Source organism: Hippoglossus stenolepis, chromosome 16 (genome assembly GCF_022539355.2).
Source record: "Hippoglossus stenolepis isolate QCI-W04-F060 chromosome 16, HSTE1.2, whole genome shotgun sequence".
Taxonomy (NCBI): Eukaryota; Metazoa; Chordata; class Actinopteri; order Pleuronectiformes; family Pleuronectidae; genus Hippoglossus; species Hippoglossus stenolepis.
In genome coordinates this window covers 1,630,636-1,651,598 of record NC_061498.1, presented here as the reverse complement: position 1 = coordinate 1,651,598, position 20,963 = coordinate 1,630,636, and the positions used below count along the sequence as shown (strand labels likewise).

Below are 20,963 nucleotides of genomic sequence, written 5' to 3'. Positions count from 1 at the left end.
CGCGGCAGCGGGGAGGACGTGGACTCGTTCGTGAATCGCGCGGCCCGCAGTCGGTTTGCGGTGTTTTACCGACGGCGCCGCGGTGCATTGTGGGCAGCGCAGTCCGACGCCGGGGATCCTCACAGGGACAGCGGCGCGCGCTCTACTGCATCACCCACAGTGCACCGCGGCAGAGCCCAGAGAGAAGGGGAGATTTGAGGAATTCGTCCGCAGCGGTGGAGCTGCGCTGTCGCCAAAAAAAAAAATAATAATAATGGTGAGTCCGAAACTGAGCTCAAACATGTCGGCCCGGTGGACGCGGATCCACGGCGACGCTGCGGCGCCGCGGAGCCGGAGGCCGCGAGGGGCTGCGGCCGCGCGCACAGCGGCTAACGCTCGGCTAACTTTGGCTAGCATAGCCGCTACTTTAGCTCGCTGGTTACCGCAGCTCTGACCGGTTGTTTACACGATTGACAGGAAACGGCGTCGTTAGCATGTTAGCGTTGACAGTGGCTAACGTGCTAAGGCTGCCGCGTTAGCACGGTTGACACGTTTAGCCACCGAGCTGTCAGTGTGAAACTTTGTGTGTTTCTCTATGTGTGTGTGTTGTGTTGTGTTGTGTTGTGTGTTGTGTGTGTGTGTGTTGTGTGCGTGTGTGTTCCGCCCCCCTCCTCTGGCTCCTCTTCACGGGGATCTCCCCAGTGAGCACAGACAGGGGACGTGGTTTTGACACAACAGTTACCAGACGAGTCACAGACCTCCTCTGTCAGTTGACACAGCGGAATGTCCGTCTGTTCTGTTGCAGTGACCAGGTTAGTGAGGTCACCATCTCGTCCCACAGCATGTCAGCTGTTCCACCCAAAAAGGAAAATCCTCTCATTATCTACCCACCACTATGCCAATGGAGGGGGGTCAAGTGTTTGAGTCCACAAAACACTTCTGGAGTCTCAGGGGTGAACAGCGTTGCAGCCAAGTCCAATACAATCAAATTAAATGGTGACCAATTCTTTAAACGTTAAAAAATGCTCCTGTGGTGTCATCCGAGTGTCCGCAAGCCCGACGGTCCAATTCGACTCGAAATGGCGTCATTTACACCAGGTTTTTAGCCTTGATGTCCTCTGATGTCCTCCACGGGCCGCGTTCACGTGCACACAAGCCCTCGCCAAAGGGTGCACGCGGTAGCATCTCTAGTTCCGGCAGTGGACATTTAGACTTAAAACATGGTGTAAATGACGCCATTTCGAGTCGAACTGGATTGTCGGGGCTTGCGGACACTTGGATGACACCACAGAAGCAGTTGTATTGGATTTGGCTGCAACGCCGTTTACCCGTGAAACTCCAGAAGTGTTTTCTGGACTCAAACACTTCACCCACCCCTTCATCGTAGTGGCGAGTAGATGATGATTGCATTTTCATTTTTCTGTGAACGATCCCTTTAGGTCAGTCAAATCCGCAGGCAGACAAAATGTTGTCTATGAAACTTTTCATCTGCTCCTCAGATTACATCAGAGACGGTTGAATATCTCCTTCTTCTGGGTTCCTGCTCACGTGGGAGTGGAAGGCAACGAGGAGGCAGATTTATTGGCTGAACAGTCATTAACACGATCGTTAATTCGACATACAAGAACCATTAAGCAAAGCAGAGATCAAAACTGTCATTAACCAAAACATGGCAAGAATACTGGGATTGAAATGACACAGGAAGACATTTGTACAGAATTAAAAAACATGAAGGCACTGGTGAGAGGAGCAGAGGAGCGAGAGTCATTACCCCATCACAGGGACACTGCTCGGGGCAGATTAGTGGTCCTGGATAGTTTCACAGCCTGTTACAATATGAGCTGACAGTCCGCATACCTTTGTGTTTACATCAGTGTTTAATTGTCTGTGGTGGAAAAGTCCAAATAATCTCCTTCTCTCCGAACCACTATTCCTTGACCCATGTGGGACAACACCACAAGGTCAAGGAAAGATGTGAAGAAGAGGCAGTAAGGAGTTAGGAAAGACCTGTGGTGAACTCTGGATAATCTCCTAACATCTGCAGTTGTTGGTCACTTGAATCACGTTGATAAGAGCGGGGCTGCTCTCCTCGCACTCACAGCTGTTGAGTGTTTCTCTCTTGCTTTTCCAGCTGTGTTCATGTCTCTGGAGAATCACTAACTTGGCAGAAAACATCGGTGTGTTGTGCGGTTGTCATGATACCAAAGATTTAGACTTTGATACAATACTTCTATAAAAAAACAAACCTGATACCATGAAAATCCTCAAAGAAGACTTTTCTTCTTTGCTGTAAGTTCTGTGGAGACTTGATGTTTGATTGTGTTGTTGTACCTGCAGCCAATGAACTGGGTCAAACCTTCATTCAATAAGAGTAACTCAACTGTAAAATCTCCACAAGGCACTTATTTCTCACTGCATTGATTCTTCGGGGCTTTAAGCTGCGTTGTCCCCGCTGACGTTTGCCAATAATTCTTGGGCCAAATGCGTGGGTGTGTGTTTTTCTCTGTTAATACGATAAAGCCGACATATGGAGAACATAATGTATTCAACCTGTTTTCTGTCAGGCTCCAGCTGTGTTGCTCAGAGGAAAATCTAAATAGTTTCAGTTCACTTTTGAACTCACTAATGCCCTTCATTCCTCTTTGCTCTTACCAGGCAGCTGTTCAACTGGCTGCTAGTGATTCCTTGTGAACGTGTGCATGCTCTGGGTTGTAAGACGTCTCACTACAATCAATACTCCAGAGAAGAAGAAGCAGCAGCAGTAGCTGCCGTCGCAGCCCCAGCAGCCCTTCTACCCCCCCCGCAGACTCCAGCAGCGTGGTGAGAGACTTTCAATAAAACCATACTATACTTGTGACGTGTGTCATATTTCTAGTGCAATTACTCATTTTGTCAAAAAAAAAATTTTGGTTTAACGCCATCATCTTTCTATTGTCGGTCCCTCCGTTCGTCACAGCAGAGCAGGATGGAGGCGTCGTTTGGCCCGACCTTCTCAGCCGTGGCTGCTGGAGCTAAAGGTGACACTTCATCGTCCTCGCTCTTCTAAAAGCTCTTTGGTCGTCTGCATTTCAGTTTTTCTGTGTTTGCTTGATAGACACATAATTCTGTAATTCACGCTTGTGAACTTGCCTTCCTGTTTTCAGCAGAAGGGTCCAGCACCTACAAGCAGCACAGGAGAACGCCCTCCTCCTCCAGCACTCTAACCTACTCCCCTCGGGATGATGACGACGGAATGGTACATACATTTAGGATTTTCTGCTTTTCCACTCCGTCCTAATACCTTTGCAAACTCAAGCTGATAAATTTAGATGAGCTGGGGGTGTAAAAACGTATTTCTTTTGTGTATATATTGTCGAACCTCTTCTTCTTTCTACTGCCTCCTCCCGTCCCCTCAGCCTCTCATCGGTACTCCTCGGAGGTCTGATTCAGCCATCTCAATCCGATCTCTCCATTCCGAGTCCAACATGTCTCTGCGCTCCACATTCTCTCTTCACGAAGAGGAGGAGGACACGGTATCACGCCCGGTGCAAACATATTGTAGACAGTACCACATAAAGTCTGAGACCACCGTCATCATTCGTGGTCTCAGACTTTTGGACCCTTTTGTATATGACAGTCATCATAAACATACGCCCACTATCACATTAATGAATGCATGTACACACACACACACCACACAAATGATTATATTAACACGTTTGCTTATCTGTGCAGGAGCCCCAGGTGTTTGCTGAACAGCCGTCAGTGAAACTGTGCTGTCAGCTCTGCTGTAGTGTCTTTAAAGACCCTGTCATCACTACGTGTGGGGTAAGTTAACTTCATGAAGTTGTTATTATTAATAAGGACAACAAAATATGATTTTAAAAAAGTCACTACGCCTGTTTTCCCTCCTTCCTCAGCACACCTTCTGCAGACGATGTGCCTTGAGTTCAGGTGAGAGACATGTGGCACTAATAACTTTTTAATATTGGCTGTAATTCACGTAGAAGTGTTGTAAGCTCACCCTCGTGTTGGTTTCCCTCACAGACAAGTGCCCAGTGGATGCGGCTAAGCTCACAGTTGTGGTAAACAACATCGCAGTGGCCGAGCAGATAGGAGAGCTCTTCGTCCACTGTAAATACGGCTGCAGGGCCACAGCAAACGGCGCAGGAGGGGCCACAGCCTCCAATGCCACAGTGGCCGGGAAGCCTGGAGCGTACGAAGTGGACCCACTGGGCTGCCCGTTCACCATTAAACTGTCCACACGGAAGTAAGAACTAAGGATGCTGGATTCCTGCTGCTTTCCTATGAATGCACAATGGCTGAAGAAACTATTTGCAATGCTTTTACTGACCTTTTCCCCTCCATCCTAACTCTGTGTCTCTACAGCGAACATGAGGACAGCTGTGACTACAGGCCAGTCCGCTGCCCCAACAACCCCTCCTGCCCCCCGCTGCTCACCATGAACCTGGAGGCTCACCTCAAAGAATGTGAGCACATCAAATGTCCACACTCCAAATATGGGTAAGTCAACACTTGGTAGAAATTGCTTTCTGTTTCCCCTCATCTACCTTTCACTAATTTGACTCTCCTCGTCTGGGACAGCTGTACGTTCATCGGTAACCAAGACACATATGAAACACATTTGGAGGTGTGTAAATTTGAGGGGCTGAAAGAGTTTCTGCAGCAGACTGACGACAGGTGAGGAGACCTGAAGCTATCGGTTGTAATAAACTTTACAATGTATTTCTATCTGAAGAACTGAGTATCTGTTCAGCAGATCTCTGATCTGTATACGATCTCCAACCTTTGACCCTGTTAGGTTCCACGAGATGCAGCTGACTCTGTCCCAGAAGGACCAAGACATTGCTTTCCTGCGCTCCATGTTGGGCAAACTATCGGAGAAATTAGATCAGCTAGAGAAGAACATGGAGCTCAAGTTTGGTAAGATTCAATCGTTTTATCTTATTCAGCCAAACAAGTTGCAATTGCTTATGTATATAAATGTTTTTCCTTTTTTTGTTCTTACAAATGTGGGTTCTCGTTGCTGAAATATCAAAGGAGAAATTGTGAATTTAAGTCACAGGGGAGCTGTAGATAATTTCACCCAAGTAAAAGAGACCTGATTGTTTCTTTGTACTCACACTAGAAGAAGTCTTGGGGAAAAAAGGGACCGGTTATTATGTCGTGTTGATGGGTCTGGTCATGGTCAGCCGTTAGAGCAGATGCAGTCAGACTTTAAAGCGACACTATATAACCTTCACTGAGCAACAGCGCCCCCTGCAGCCACACATGGTGATTAATTCTGTTGGGCTGCGTGTTCCAGTGATGACGTGGTTTTCATGTAGAGACCGACTGGACCTCATTCTTTCAGGAATGAAAGAGGAAACATATCCTCCTTATTCACACTCACTCAAACATCAACTCATTTTGAAGCTTTTGTGTTAAGGAAGTAAAGTTTCATAGTGTTGCTTTAAAAACTAATCTCTGAAACGATTTCAATTGAAATACATTCCACTCAATACATTCCTCCAATACACGTGTGTGTTTTTCAGATGTGTTGGATGAGAACCAGAGTAAACTGAGCGAGGACCTGATGGAGTTTCGTAGAGACGCCTCCATGCTCAACGTAAGTGGGATAAATGTGTGTGAATATGTAACAGTAAAAGTTGAATTAGGAAACCAGTAGTTTGCAGCTATGTGCGAATGAGCAGTAACATTTGTCTTATTATGAAATACTTCAGATCATTCTTCTGTGTCTTTGCAGGATGAGTTGTCTCACATAAACGCCCGGCTCAACATGGGAATCCTGGGCTGTAAGTATCTGCTTGTCTGTCCTGCTTCACTCTTCACCTCAGTGGAGGAAGACATTTGGTAAATTCTTGCCAAGAACTCCACCCTGACGAAACTTGATTTCAACATCCTAGTTGTGCTGATTTGACTCTGACTGTCTCCCCCTGGCTGTTGCCTTCATCTTACTCCTCACCCACCCCACTCTCCCTCCTCTGTACTTCATATCCTCCACTATCCTGTAGTTTCCAATGAAAAATGCAATCTTTCCCATCTCTGTGCCCCTGTGTAGCATATGACCCCCAGCAGATCTTCAAGTGCAAGGGGACGTTTGTCGGCCACCAGGGTCCCGTGTGGTGCCTTTGTGTTTACTCCACTGGAGACTTGCTCTTTTCTGGATCCTCAGATAAGACCATCAAGGTAACACAGACGCACACAACGTTGTGGTTTTACTGGCAGTTACACCAAATACTAATATTGCTTGATTATTTCATGAACACCCAGCGTACGTGAGTGGTCACATGATGTGTGTTTTCAGGCGTGTTAGTATGGACAGAGATTAAAACTGATTTAGAGCCAAAACGCTCGTGAGGAGAAAGATGGTTTTAGTTTAAAGATCCATTTTTCAACAGTAAATGTAAATGTGTCTGTGTTTGTTTGTTCTTGGAAGCAGGGCTATTTTCAGTCTCAACACATTGTCACCCGCCCACATCCTGACAGATTCTGATAACTTCTGCCCACAACCCTGTATTAGAAATAATGACTAATAAATATGACTGAATGTCCTCCTTCCCCTCAGGTGTGGGACACCTGCACCACCTACAAGTGTCAGAAAACCCTCGAGGGCCACGATGGCATCGTCTTGGCTCTGTGTATCCAGGGGTAACTAAAATACACACATGCATAACAACACACTCAAACTTTGATTGTATAATTGATATCGCCTGAGAATAACGACGCTCTCTTTAAAGCACGACTCTGCCGTTTTCTGTCTCCATAGAAACAGGCTGTACAGTGGCTCTGCCGACTGCACCATCATCGTAAGTAACGTTCACTTCTCGGCTTCTTTCTAATTTGAAATGTTTAGAATAGTTTTTTCTTCTGTCCTTTTCTCGTCTCACTGCTGCGCGTCTCTCGTAGGTGTGGGACATCCAGACCCTGCAGAAAGTCAATACTATCCGTGCCCATGACAACCCAGTGTGTACACTTGTCTCCTCCCACAACATGTTGTTCAGCGGCTCCCTCAAGGCCATTAAGGTACAGCTATTCACATGATGCATCACCAAGTGCATGTTGTGTTGTCTCTTCATTTTCAAAGCTTTTTGCATGAACACCGGTTTATTGAGCACCAACTATCATAAAGACATTAAAAACTATGGCAGTAAAAGCAGCAAAGTGTTGAACCAACCAACTCGTCGTCAGTTAAACATTGAAGGAAAGAGAAGAGAGAGTCTGGATTAAAGATTTCCTCAGAAGAAGCTGTTCGTGTATACGAGGTGAGACTGTTCCACGGACAGGGAACTGCCCACATCATTAACCCTAACCCCTGCTCAGCAGTGACCACCAGGAAAATGAATTTTGAGTTAGAAGATAAGTGTAAATGCGTCTCCACCCGGAGGAGAAAACCGTCGGAGGGACGGCTGGAGCCTCTTCTTTGTTACTATGGGTACACACGAGCGAGTGAGGACGATTGTGATGCTGTGTGTGAAGTGCTCGCTCACAGGGGTTTTCCCTTCTTGCCCACCTCGACACCCGTCCACCATCTGCTCAGTGACATTATGAACTGTTCTTACCGCTGTGTATCCGCTCCAGCTCAGCTCTGTGCAGTGTGTGTGCAGTGTGTGTGTCCTTCCATGATTGTGTAATGGTGGAAAAGTTAGCTTCCTATTTCATTTGACATTGTGATTTCATGATTGTGGTGAGTTACTGCAACACACTTTATGTGTCAAGTGTTGAAAAGGTTTCACAAGGAACTTTTACTTCAAAACAAACATTTACTCAAAGATGAACTGATTTAGAATTTGTCGGTCAAAGTCACAAACACTTTTTTTTGCCTGTTGAACGTAGTGTTTTCGTTTGTTCCTGCGGTGTCATTGAACGTTATCTCTGTGCACAGGTGTGGGACATCGTGGGCACGGAGCTGAAACTGAAGAAGGAACTAACCGGTCTGAATCACTGGGTCAGAGCACTGGTGGCCTCCCAGAACCACTTGTACAGCGGCTCATACCAAACCATCAAGGTGAGCGGACGTGTACAGCACTGGACCTTTCATGCAGTGGGAGCCACGGTGTTAGTATTATAGAGTTTAGATCAGAAGCTCTGACATGATCCTTATTTGGTTTTGGGGAAGTTTGCATTGCAGCAACCGGAGCCAAACGTGTGTTACATTGCAAAACTCATTGTTATGCGTCATACTTGTGTTTATTCAATGTTTGGTTTGAAAAACTGTCGTGTTGCTTGTCCAGGCCCCGGTTACATTATAATTTATGACATATTTATTTAAAATACTAACCTGTGAGCTAGACAGTGAGCTGGTGCAAGAGCTAGTGTGTGTGTGTGTGAGACAACGTGTGTGTGAGCAGTTGAAACTAATTGCATATATTATGGCCAGTAATTTGTTTCTCTTCTTAAAAATTTCATTTAGTCTCTGTCTGACTTTCACCATCTTCACTCAGTCTCGTTGTAGAGAGAGAGAGAGACTCTTTGTCTCTCTGTGTGTGTGTGTGTGTGTGTGTGTGTGTGTGTGTGTGTGTGTGTGTGTGTGTGTGTGTGTGTGTGTGTGTGTGTGTGTGTGTGTGTGTGTGTGTGTGTGTGTGTGTGTCCGTCTCCGTCTCCGTCTCTCTGGCTGGAGCTGGGTACTAATGAACACCTCGGGGACGCTGTAGAGAGATGAAGAGCGGGTCGGGCTGTGGGAACGAGGGACGTCTGTGGAAGACTTTGAGATGAAAGCGAAGATGAATTCTTCTGAGCTCTTTTTTTTTATGACGCCTATAAGCGACGCAGTTAGTCTCCAGACAGCCGTTAGTGGAGAGGAGTCATTTAGAAAATGTTTTGCCACAGAAATTACTGTGACAAATGCTGCCAATATTCAGTGAAAAATGTCCCTGAGAACATTTCAGCAATTATGCAACTTCAACACAGAGCACCTCCGTAGCTCCTGGAGGACGGTTCAGCCCCTGAATACGGTTTAGTCGGGGTTTCAGTGGAAAACTAGAAGAAATTAACTTCTCTAATTTGGTATTTTCAATTATTAATAAGTTTGATTAGTGTTTAAATGCTACACATAGATAGTTGGTTGTGTAATTTTGTTAATTTTGCCTTTGTTGTGGCAAAGAGTTTCGTGGCAAAGCTTGAAAACTGATTATGAAATAAAGACGTTTAAGATCTGAAGAATTTGCACTTGAACATACATCATGTGATAAGAACAACCTTCAAATAACTAACCACTATCCACTAACATCCATCTTTATTTACAGTTAATGCTACCTCGTGATTGGCCAGTTGAAACTAGTGGAAACTGTTGCTATGGCAATGGAAGCTGAAACATCGTTTTCACCGTCGTCCTCTTTCCGTCTCTCTCTCTTAGATCTGGGACATCCGCTCTCTGGAGTGTGTCCACGTCCTCCAGACCAGCGGCGGCAGCGTCTACTCCATCGCCGTCACCAACCACCACATCGTCTGTGGCACCTACGAAAACCTCATCCACGTAAGAGACACGAACACAAGGACACACACACACACACACACCTGCCCTCTCCTCCAGGACATGAGGTCACCGTTTGAACTTGATGATGATGAAGGTGCGTCTCTCTCCTCTCCAGGTTTGGGACATTGAGTCTAAAGAGCAGGTGCGGACCCTCACAGGTCACGTGGGAACAGTTTATGCTCTCGCTGTCATCGCCACCCCCGACCAGACCAAAGTGTTCAGCGCCTCCTATGATCGTTCCCTCAGGGTGAGGACTGACATCACAATGTTTACACAGACACCTTTAATCTGATCGTTGACCTTATTCTGAACAAGTCATTTCTCTGATTATTATGTTTACGTGAGTTTCTAATTGAATATTCCGTTTATATTCCTGTTAACATCGTACAGAGCAAAGTTTTATTTATCCAGATATGTGTGCTGCAATGTAAAGGAAAGAAGTTTGTACGATTGTGTATAACAGATGTTGTTTCTGTGTTGTGTAGGTGTGGAGCATGGATAACATGATCTGCACCCAGACTCTGCTCAGACACCAGGGCAGTGTAACGGCTCTGGCGGTCTCCAGGGGGCGCCTCTTCTCCGGCGCCGTCGACAGCACCGTCAAGGTGCGACAGATTGTTCTGTGTCCGCTGCTCCACCTGCTGAACATTTATCTGTTTCCTGCTGTCGTCTGCACATATTCCACGTTCACTGTCCCGTCCTTCATATCCACCCGTCAAATGTTCATCCATTTAACATTTTAAAACAGAACAGAGCCTCTTAGTGTTATAATCTTACAGAATAACAGCACGTAGAAATACATTAATATCACTAATAGTGTGTACATGTCAGTTTGAATGTCTTTACTTTGTGACGAGTTTTCATTTTGCTGGATCTTTAAACTGGACTTCCCTCTCTCTGTCCCTCTCAGGTGTGGACCTGCTAAATGAACATCTGGCTCCACAGCTGAGCTCAGACTTCACATCCCATCAAAGTTTCCATGACGTTTCCTCGTCCACGCCCGTTTCTTTGATTGTGATTTAACAGCCGCAGACCAACAGTAACCACCACCCACCACCGAGCTGCATTGGAACTATTTTACTAAGTGTTGCTTTTAAAAACGTCAAACAGTCCCACGCGTTGACCCCCGACCTTCAGGATCGCAGCTCCAGGTCACGCTCTCTGTGACCCAGTGCATTATGGGGCAAAACAAGACGAGCTGCCTTAACGGTTGCAACGCACTGCGCCAAATCTGAGATTGAATGAGCGCTGTGATCAGAGCAGGAAGCAGAGAGGATTATGGGTAGTAGGCGGTCCTGTCTGCTTCCTGCAGATACACCTGCCATTTAAGAACTGTACTGACGATGCCTAATGTAAACTATTCACACGCGTGTAACGGCTGGTTTCACAAACAGGGAGTGACGCCGCATCGGCTCAAACCTTTTTACGTTATGAGACTTTTAAATCCCAGAATCCACCAAATCACAGACGAGTTAATAGACGTCATCCAAGCAGTGACCAGGTTATTTGATGCAAATGAAGTAGCAGCAGTTTTATGCTGAAATATGCGGTAATCGAGCCCGACCCAGACAATCTGAAGGTCCCTGGACGGGGGCGGGGCTCAAAGGTGCCTGCTTCAAAAATCCTGTATTTGTTGGGCTTTAGTAACCATGACAACACGTATGCAGGTCACCCAGTGATTGTAGGAGTGAAACTCAGTCGCCAAAGCAGCTGCTCCCACTTTAATATTAATATTAACTGTAAAAGACAAATCCTTCTCGGTCCCGTTTCTTTCTGCTTGTCATTATTTTTAATTTACTGTCAGATTAGGTTTTATTCATCGTCAGTTATTCTTTCACGAGCTTGTCGAGACGCCGGAGAGAAACAGACGAGGCAGCGTTAACCTCCGCTGTCACTCACCTGACTGCGATCTCTCCACGTGTGGCGCTGACGGTGTAGGATGATGTCACGGAGATTTGGCCAGTGAATGATTTCACAGTTAAGCTGCGTTCACACCAAACGCAGAGAAAGTATTAAAACAAATATCGCGTCTCCTCGCTCGCACAGATTGGACGTGAACGGGAGACGAGGGTTTGCCTCTGAACATCGGCGTGTGTGTGTGTGTGTGTGTGTGTGTGTGTGTGTGTGTGTGTGTGTGTGTGTGTGTGTGTGTGTGTGTGTGTGTGTGTGTGTGTGTGTGTGTGTGTGTGTGTGTGTGTGTGTGTGTGTGTGAGAGAGAGAGACCCGGACGTCATTTGTGTCGCCTGGTGCACGGGATGCAAAATTCACATCTGTTCACACCTCTGCTTTGACTTTGTGTGTAATCTCATTGTGCGAAATAAACAGAGCAGAACTCAAAAAGTACAGGTGTGAAAGTGTGAAAGTTTGTATCCGACAGATGTGAAGTGATTTGTCCTCTGTTGGTTCAGAGCAGAGCAGCTGGAGTATTAATAATTAATAATACGCATCAAGACATTTCCAGAGAAAGACTGTTTGTCTCTTAACTTCCCTTTTCTCTTACATATCAACATTTCCGTCGCCCAGTTCAGTTTTGTGAAACCAGCCTTTACCAAAAACTCCTTTGAATAATAAGTGAAGACTTTAGAGAAAATGACAGATCTATAGATTTACCGAGTTTTATATTAGTGCCATGATAGAGCTGTATCCAGAGCCACGCCACACTTGTACAGTTGTGTAAAGTAACGTGCCGAGTCCGGACATGTGCCCGTCACCAGGACTCGCAGTCACCAGAGAGACCGGCGGGGGGGAGGAGGAGTTAGTGTGCATGTATGTGTCTGTTGTTGTGTACATGGGTGTGTGTTTCAATGAGTGCCATACGTGTGGATGAGAAGCTAAGAAAGACTGTAATGATTCATATTTCTCTCTCGGATCTCCCTGATCTCCCCGAACACGTTCAGACTGTAGCACTCGACGAAGTGAAGGCAGCCGGTGATTACAGATGTTCAGGAGTATTACGTTTTCATTTCAACACACATCTGGACGCCACTTCCTGTAGCCTTGGAGATGAGGGTGGGGGGGGAGGGAAGAGAGAGTTTGCTCACTGGTCAGTGTCAGTGATTTCTTGTAAACTTGTAACCATGTTAAGCCTGAGTTGGTCATTGATCAATAAAACTGTTGTACACTTTGATCAGTGTTGATCTGATTTATTTCAACGGTTTAACTTCAGCTGCTTCTTATGCTGAACGAAGGTCGGAGGTCAAAGGTCAAAGTGAAAACAAAGTTATAGAGATGAGAACTGCACCGGTTGGCGGAGGTATACAAAAGTAGAGTTTACTTTTAAGATGCAGATACCAGAGTTTTATCCAGTTTGCAGTTTGTTGTTGTATTTCATCCTGTTTTCTATTTAAAAATTTGAAATTATGAAAGTGTGACTTGTACGATTACTATTCATATTTACTGTTATGGGATTTAGTAAGTTCAGACAGTCTTTGAGGACTAATACAGAAATTACCACTATTACTAGGCCCAACGCTGTAATATTACATTTCCATAAACACATACTGTAGAGATGTTGTGACGCTGCAGGGCCTCAAGTCGCTGGTTACTGACACGTAGCCGTGAGAACTGTCGTGATTCCGTCAGATGTCACAACACAACAACAGTTTGTATATAACATTTATTTATTCAGAGCAGACGGCCATAAGATGCAGTCACTGCAAGCACACCACACACACACACACACAGACCACAGACACACAGGCTTCACACAGTCAGCAGCAGAGCGACACGTAACACACTCGGCTTCTCGAACACTCACACACAGTCGCTGCCGAGCGGAGGAGGCACCGTCCGGCGTCTGGTCAATAAACACATGAACCACTTTTTGCTCCACAACGTATTTGACCATCTGTGTCTTTTCACCATCTGTTGGTTTCACCTGACCTGACCCCCCCCCCCACACACACACACACTTCTAAATAACGCCTGCAGCAGGAGAGGCGTCCTCATTGAGACCGGGGAAGGAGGAGAAGAGGCAAAATGTTGATTTAATCTGGGACGTTTGTACGAGGGAGATGGGAGTCATGGTTACTAATGCACCAAAAACAAGAAAAACTTAAACTTTGTGGATTATTTGTCAAATCAGTGATTATTTTGATGCCCGAAATTTTAAAACACCATTGAAATTTGACCTATAATGTCAGAATTGTCATGATTTGCGTCAGTAGGATTTAAACCATCATAAGAGGAATTAAATGTTTAGTATTAAAGGATGTTTTAATCAATTAGGTTTCAATAATTAGACATAAATTGACTTCTGGGGAAATATGATCACTTGTTTACCGCTGACGGCTGTTAAACTTAAATTAGGTTTTAATCAGTTTTTTGATTATATAAAACCAGGATGAAATGTCATATTTGTAGAGTGAAGGAAGTGAAGACTCGTCGTCCATCTTCATTTACAGTCTGTGGTTTTTACCGAGTGACCCATGAGAGAAGCAGCTGACTGGAGAAACCACGATGCAGCAGGAATGTGGAGAAGACTCTGTACTGGTCTGCGTCTGTTCACTGGGACGATACGTCGCTGTAGATTATTGGGTTTTGTTTAAATAACTGATTTGAAAGTGTCATGTTCTGCACAGACGACAGCCGTGAGACACGTTACGTTTTGAGATTGTAATCTGTGATATTTCAGAAACGTCTTTAAACTGAGCTGAAACGTTCACGCAGACTTGAGGATGAATGGATTTTTGCCGTGAAAGGTCAGAGGTCAAGGTTACTGCGACACCTCAGGAACGTCTGGGGGGAATTACATCGGGAACAAACGTGGCCACGTGAAGGTCAAAGGTCAGCTTCACCGTGTTCATGATTCAACTCAATAACTCAGAAACAAAGATGGAGACCACATTTCCCACGATGTGACCGGTCGTTGGTTCGACTCCGCGGCGCTGACTCTCGTTTTATGACTTTTAAAAGAATGAAGTAACACAGAGAAGGATCCCCACATGTTGTACATACCCATCTACTGTATTTTAGTCAGACCAAAATCACAAAGCAAGGCACATGTTTCAAAGAAAAACAGAATGTTGCATTTGAAAACAACTCAAAAATAATACAACAAGAATCGCTTGCATTTTACACTTTGCCACATCTGGCTGGACACACGTACACATGTAGGCAGAGGAGAAAAACGTAACAAAAATAATAATGACAATAAAAAAAGCTTCCTGGAAATATCCCGACTTCCTGCGGTGGTTCATCAGCTCGGACCACTGAAGCATGGAGAAGCGAACGGATTCAACACTCAGATTAGATTGTTTACTTTGAAAAATAGTCTTCAGGAGGACACACACATCATAAATACACTGTTTTTGCAAATATCCATATATATATAATCTCTATGTGATCATAATTTAAATACCACAACTATTCTCTGGAGTCGTAATCATTTATATACGGAGTGTTGCCGCTGTGGGACTGTGAAGCTGAGATCTCGTTAACGGGCGGGGGTGTGAACCTCGCTCGCCGGATCAGGGTCAGGGCGACTTCAGGACGTTAACACAAACAAAACCTCCAGCTTCACTACGTCCCGCCGCTCGCTCCATCTTAACACCGTCTTCTTTTTAAACTCTCATGAGAACGCCGTCATGGCAACACACTGGAGTAACCATGGTGATGCCTGATAAGGATGATATGGGGGGGGGGATGATGTAGATTGTCATGGCAGCAGGGGGTGGGCGGTGGAGAGAGAGTGGGATGAGAGGGGTTGTATCAGCTGAGGTGTCAGGAAGGGTTTCGGCCGTTGTGTATTTTTTTCTTTCTTTATATCCTGGAGAAATGAATCCAGGAGTCGAACACTTGTTTCTGGGAAAGTTGTGATTTGATGCAGGGTCTTAAAGAAGGGACGCACTGATATCGGCCTGATACAGATGTTTACAGCTGGTTCGAGGACGGATTAAATCCTGGAATAGCCTCAGTCCATTCCCTCTTGTTACCTCACATAAAGGAAGTGATTCTCATCTGATAGATTCCAAATTGTTAAAGTTAACAATGACTCCTCCACGCAGACAAAAGTTAGTCATGGAGTTCCACAGGGTTCTGTACAGGGGCCGATACTTTTTTGGATATGTTTCCTTTAAGAAATATCGTCAGAAAGCATCACGTACATTTCCAGATGTTACTTATCTATGAAGCCTGAAGAATCTAACGGATTCAGATTTTTCTAACGAGGGCTACGATGCTTTAATTCTAATTCTTAACAGGATAATTGAATATTTTGTGGAAAAGACACAAACTGCTATCAGTGCATCCCTGCTTAAAGAACGTTTTGAAATGACTGTGCACAAAGTTCTGGAAATTATTTAGATTTTTAACTCACGTGTTAGAATCACTAATTCTGGAATGATAGACTTTTAGAAAAATAATGTGAATCTGAGATGTGGGAACCTGAAGTTTGTTGCTGTGCCCTTGTTTAGTTTTTTCCCAGTGGATCTGGGCTCGTCGGCCTCGTCTCGGACTCTGGTGCTTGTGTTTGTTTTGTGCAGGGGGAGCTCGGGCCGACTGAGCCTGATCTGACCTTTGACCCCGAGACTCAGCCTCGTTTTACTAAAACTCTTTCGACTGCATCCTGAAACCATTTCCCCAAACCTCCAGTGGTTTATCTACAACACGTAACATCTGCTTTCCAGGACATCCTGCTGTCGCCTCGCTGCATTCGCCTCTCGCCCTCCCCTTCTCTCGTTAAGAGTTTATATTGTGCAGGCTCCTGTGTGTGTGTGTCTGTGTGTGTCTGTGTGTGTGCGAGCTGGCTGCAGGGGTCATTGTGCTTCTTCTGTGTGTGAGTGAGTGTGTTGAAGGTGACGATGAGGATGGACGCAGCCAGGACAGGAAACGGGATTCTGATCATGAAATTCTGACGACCCACAAACTCAACACCTTTTAAACGGTCCCCATCTCACACACACACACACGCTCACACACACACACACATGCATGCGCACACACACACACACACACACACACACACACTTGAGGAGCTGAATAGTCCCGTTTTGGTCACAGATAAAAAAAATTCCACCAAGTCATTTACATCGTCACAACACCAGAGGTCACCATTCCACACAGAACCAAGACATCAAACCAAAGAGCTAGAGATTCATATTTATCGGTATATTATATATTAGTGTGCTAATGCAGGACTTTTTCAGTAGATATAAACTCTCCATGCTTAGAATGTACACATACCACACTATGATTCATTACACAGTTGGTTTTTCAATCACTATTAGTTTAGTTTATTTGTTCGAGTCCACGCGGAGTTCATAAACGCAGTCTCCGCCATTTTCTTCTTCGTCTCTCCATTTTTTTTTTATTTTCTCTCCCCCATAAGTCGTTTTTTGGTCCTTTTTTTAAACCGCTCTCTTTTAGTGTCTCTCTCTCTTCTCTGCCACGTCACGTCCAGGCCTGTTGCAGCGCTCCGCCATCGCTTTCTTCATCAGCAACAGGAGACGAGAGGAAGAGGAGGATGAACGAGGTTATTCCAGAGCAGCGAGGGACGGACGACAGGGGAGAGCGGATGAACAGAAGGAGAGAGAGACAGAGATTGAAAGAGAGAGAGAGAGAGACAGAGAGAGAGAGAGAGAGAAAGAGAGAGAGAGGCATTTCGCCCATTGTGCCATCATGAGTCGGTCCTGCTGCAGCGTTGCCATGGAGACATGCTGACCGGTGTCTGTCGTTACTCCAACATGGCGTCCAGCTGGTCGGCCAGGTCATCGAACATGCTGCCGATGTCGTCCAGGATACTGACTGTGGTCTTCTGCTCAGCCACAGAGCTACACACACACACACACACACACACACACACACACACACACACACACACACACACACACACACACAATCTTAAGATCTGGGTTTCTCATCTCACACTGCTCACTGTTTGTTGCTAAGCACCAGCAGCCTTAGTTACCGTTGCTATGCCCGCCTGTACATATCTAGTTAACACTAATAGCAGATCTACCATCGTTAAGGCTGATCGGCCATATTTATATTTATTAAGTAGTTTTTGCATAATCCTGCTAAAATGATTTTCAAACAAAAGTTGCTTCTCATTTGTAGCAAACTGACATGAAACCTGTCGCTGTGAATACTAAATAAGAACAACTAAATCTTTATGCCTACACACACGATATGATGCTAAAAAGCTGATGCTAAAGCTACATGTCTTCAGTGAAATCAGTAATAGTATTTGTGTAGCGTGTAGTGTGTATATGTGTGTGTGTGTGTTACTTACTCCTCCTGCCGCAGTATCTTATCCTCCACCGCCCGCAGAGCCGCGGCCAGCGACGCACTGGTCTCCTCCAGCTTCTGATGCACCAGAGAATCCACACAGAAGTCTGGTGATGTCGCAGCAGCCGGTGCCGTCACCCCACCGCCGACCATCCCACTGTCCACAGACACCCCCCCGATGGAGGACCGAGGGGGCTTGACGGGCGGCGGGGTGGGGCTGGGAGTAGCCGGAGTCTGGGGAGTCTGGGGCGTGGTGGGGGTCTGCGGCGTGTGGGGACTCTGGGGAGAAGGGCTCGTCGGTTTGGCGTTCGGAGGGCTGGGGGTGTTTGAGGAAGGGAAGGACGGGGGCGACGTGTTCTGCCGGGTCACCACAGAGTGCAGCTTGACTGGGGCTGGGAATGGGTTCGGGGAGGGGGGGCTGGTCATGGAGTGGATGAGCTTGGACGGTTTGGGCGCCGTGGGCGGGGGCAATGGTTTCGGCGAGACCGGTGGAGGAATCTTCTTTCCTTCCACTAAACAGAGAGAGAGAAAGAGACAAAGAGTTAAAAGAGCTGCCCCCGAATGATTGTTTTAACATCAGTGTGCAGTTATTTCCGGTGTTCTCACCCACACCTGACGCAGACACACAATCATACACTGTCAGTACCTGGGCTTCCAGGTGTGCCAGGGCCTGGCAGCGGGACCCTCTTGTTGGCAGGATGTGGGGGCGTCTGTGGTCCTCTCTTCATCTGCCCCACTACCGGCTTGGGGGAGACTGGCGGCTTCGGTTTTCTCTGCAGAACAACTTCGTTGACCACTGGAGCTGCTTGATCCACACTGTCCCTGCGAGGAGCAGCAGTCACTTGCGGTTGAGGTTGGGGTTGGGGTTGAGGTTGGGGTTGGGGTTGATGGTTGGGTTGAGGTTGAGGTTGGGGTTGATGATGGGGTTGATGATGCGGTTGAGGTTGAGGTTGATGGTTGGGTTGAGGTTGAGGATGGGGTTGGGGTTGCTCCGTCACTCCAGCATCCTGGCCACCGGGAACCGGGCGGCGTTTCATGGTGGCAGTGCCGTTCTGGTAAGGTACTGGCTGCGAGGTGTTCGGCGACCCAGTTTCCACAGGCTCTCCATTAGCGGCAGCCAGCTCTGCGTAGCCTTCGGGCTCCTTGTCGCGGCTCTTGGGTCTCCGTTTGACGGTGGACGACTCCTGGAGGGTGAAGTCGGAGCCGTTGGGGTGGGGCTTGGTGCCGCGCGCTCGTCGCTTAAAGGTTGCCGTGGCCTCAACGCCGGCGATGTCCTCCTGGGCGTAGCCACCGTCTCCCTGGGGACTTCCCTCGCCGTCGCCCTGCAGACAAACACAAAATACACACTAACGGAAAATTCATACATTCGTGGCAAGGGGTGATTTTTGCACAAATACTCAAAAACATTGATAAATGGAAAACATCGATAATACTAACACAACGTTACATGTAGCACATTAGATCACGTTATTTAGCACGTTACATTAAATCACATTAGATAGACGGATAAACAGACAGAAAGATAGATAAATAGATAGAAGGATAGATAGAACGATAGAACGATAGAACGATAGATAGGTAGAACGATAGATAGATAGATTTGACAACATATATATATAGATAGCTACCTGTCCTTCTCCTTCTCCTCGACCCTGGCGGCGAATAGTGAGACTTCCCTCCTCTGCAAATGGCAGATTCTCTGACGAGCTGCCGCTGCCTCCAGAACTCGGATGGGGGGAGGACGGAGGGTGTGGTGAGGACGAATTTACAGTGGGAGCGGCGCTTTCAGGTTCAGGTTGTAAGGCGGGACATGGAAGAGCGGAGGGAGTCGGCTGGTTGCGCCTGGCAGCCGCCACCAACTCGGTGACGGGGCCACTGATGGTCCGCCGTCGATTCACCACTTCGCCGTCCAGGCCAATGGTGTCACGTGTCGTTTTTCCCACCTGATTAACACACAACCACACCATGAACCAACAACATAAAGAAACATGTATACTTGACATTACATGTTCACCAACAACGAGACAACAAAGTGTTTTTAAATACCTGCAGGAAATTCTTCTGTATCGCCATGCCTTTGGCTCCTCCCCCTATAGAAGACATTTCCAACATGGCAGCGATGCTCCTCACACTGCCCATGCTGTTCGTCTCCACAGCACTGGGTTCCACAGACACCCCAAGATCGCTGGCTCGCCGCTGTTGGTGGTAAGGCACATCCAGCATCCCCCCTGTCGTGGTGAGTGTGGGCGGCTGTGCGTTGGCATCTGACAGGTTGGAGTTGGAGCTGGAGATGGCTGAGCTGGAGCGCTTGGGCGGGGGCGGGGGTGGGCCTTTCTTCTTCTGACGCAGAGCCAAGGTCTGCGTGTGGTTGCGGTTGCCGTTCTTGTCCTGGTTGCGGACGGAGTGGCTGCGACTGACGCGGGGGGTCACTGTGGCATATTTAACTCCTTCCGCTCTGATGACCTTTGAGCTCTGACTTACAATTACCTCCGCTTCTCCTTCACCTCCTCCTCGTCCTGCCCGGTCATCACACTCGCCATCTGACACGGCGTATCGGTTGAGACTGTGAGCACGTTTCTTCTGGAGCGCCGAGGGTTCTGCTCCTTCTCCCTCAGCCAGCTCAGCCTCTGGTGGGAGGCAGAGGAGAGGGACCTGTGGTTGTTGGATCTCCCTGACCTCCATCCCCTGCGTCTGCGGGTGAGGTTGAGGTTGAGGTTGAGGTTGTGCCTGGTGCGGTGGCTGGACTGCAGGTTGCTGCTGCTGCTGCTGCTGCTGCTGCTGAGGCTGAGGACCTGGAGCGCCACGGTGGGTCGGAGATTGAGGGGGGTGTGAGCGCGGAGAATGAGGTCTCTCTCCATGGATGTACTGAGGTTTGGTTTTGGACTGCGAGGAAGCTGTGCTCTGGACGGAGGAAGTGGAGGAGGACGATGAGGTTCTAGACTTGGTAGGAGTGTGAGGCGGCGTGTAGGGAGGGGCCGGCTGGGAGTGGGAGTGGGAGTGGCGGTGTTTGCCTTGAGAGGAGACGCTGCCCCTGTGGGAGGAGGTGCTTCCCTGGCTACTCTGCTGCCTCATAGTCCGTGCCTCCTTCTTAGGCGGGCCAGTACCTCCTCCCCCACCTCCTGCCGTCACCTCATCATGGTCTTTACTGACGCTGCGTGTCCGTTGAGCTTTGACCTCCTGACCTGGCTGCGTCATCGCACTCTGCAGCTCGGTGCTCAACTCGCTGTCCTGGAAGGTGCTCATCTTTGGAGACATGAGCTCTAAAGAGACGGAGAGGATGTTT

At 47.2% G+C, this 20,963-nt stretch overlaps 2 protein-coding genes across 12 annotated transcripts in view; one reads left to right on the top strand and one right to left on the bottom strand.

The window, feature by feature from the left end:
* On the top strand, positions 1–12,581 carry traf7 (TNF receptor-associated factor 7). Of its 6 annotated transcripts, none has more exons than XM_035180848.2 (22): positions 2–256; positions 2,635–2,799; positions 2,939–2,996; positions 3,126–3,214; positions 3,375–3,491; positions 3,694–3,786; positions 3,879–3,912; positions 4,006–4,228; positions 4,348–4,482; positions 4,564–4,659; positions 4,781–4,902; positions 5,514–5,587; positions 5,726–5,774; positions 6,041–6,168; positions 6,548–6,630; positions 6,749–6,788; positions 6,889–7,005; positions 7,865–7,987; positions 9,335–9,454; positions 9,570–9,701; positions 9,940–10,059; positions 10,365–12,581. In XM_035180848.2, the coding sequence occupies exons 3-22, from the start codon at positions 2,945–2,947 to the stop codon at positions 10,377–10,379; spliced, it is 1,962 nt and encodes a 653-aa protein (XP_035036739.1). In that variant the 5' UTR covers positions 2–256; positions 2,635–2,799; positions 2,939–2,944; the 3' UTR covers positions 10,380–12,581. The 6 variants fall into 6 exon arrangements, with proteins under 6 accessions (XP_035036741.1, XP_035036739.1, XP_035036738.1 ...); XM_035180847.2 differs by having other exon boundaries at positions 2,936–2,996; XM_035180846.2 differs by having other exon boundaries at positions 5–256; positions 3,123–3,214.
* Positions 12,582–14,398: 1,817 nt separating this feature from the next.
* The window catches only part of caskin1 (CASK interacting protein 1), a 62,668-nt gene continuing 56,103 nt past the window's right edge, over positions 14,399–20,963 (bottom strand). For 5 of the 6 annotated variants that reach the window (XM_047343950.1, XM_047343953.1, XM_047343952.1 and 2 more), the window contains 5 exons: positions 19,727–20,940; positions 19,309–19,623; positions 18,327–19,026; positions 17,685–18,192; positions 14,399–17,223 (listed from right to left, as the gene is read on the bottom strand). In XM_047343950.1, the coding sequence (XP_047199906.1) occupies positions 17,127–17,223; positions 17,685–18,192; positions 18,327–19,026; positions 19,309–19,623; positions 19,727–20,940 (2,834 nt within the window). In that variant the 3' untranslated portion in view covers positions 14,399–17,126. The remainder of the gene's footprint in view (positions 17,224–17,684; positions 18,193–18,326; positions 19,027–19,308; positions 19,624–19,726; positions 20,941–20,963) is intronic. The other variant, XM_047343951.1, reaches the window with a different exon arrangement.

Excerpts from the sequence above, each read along its gene's own strand:
- traf7 (XM_035180846.2), top strand. The coding sequence starts at position 2,945 with ATGGAGGCGTCGTTTGGCCCGACCTTCTCAGCCGTGGCTGCTGGAGCT. Across the intron at positions 6,169-6,547 it reads CCTCAGATAAGACCATCAAG|GTGTGGGACACCTGCACCAC; the intron begins GTAACACAGACG and ends CCTTCCCCTCAG. Across the intron at positions 6,789-6,888 it reads CTGCCGACTGCACCATCATC|GTGTGGGACATCCAGACCCT; the intron begins GTAAGTAACGTT and ends CGTCTCTCGTAG.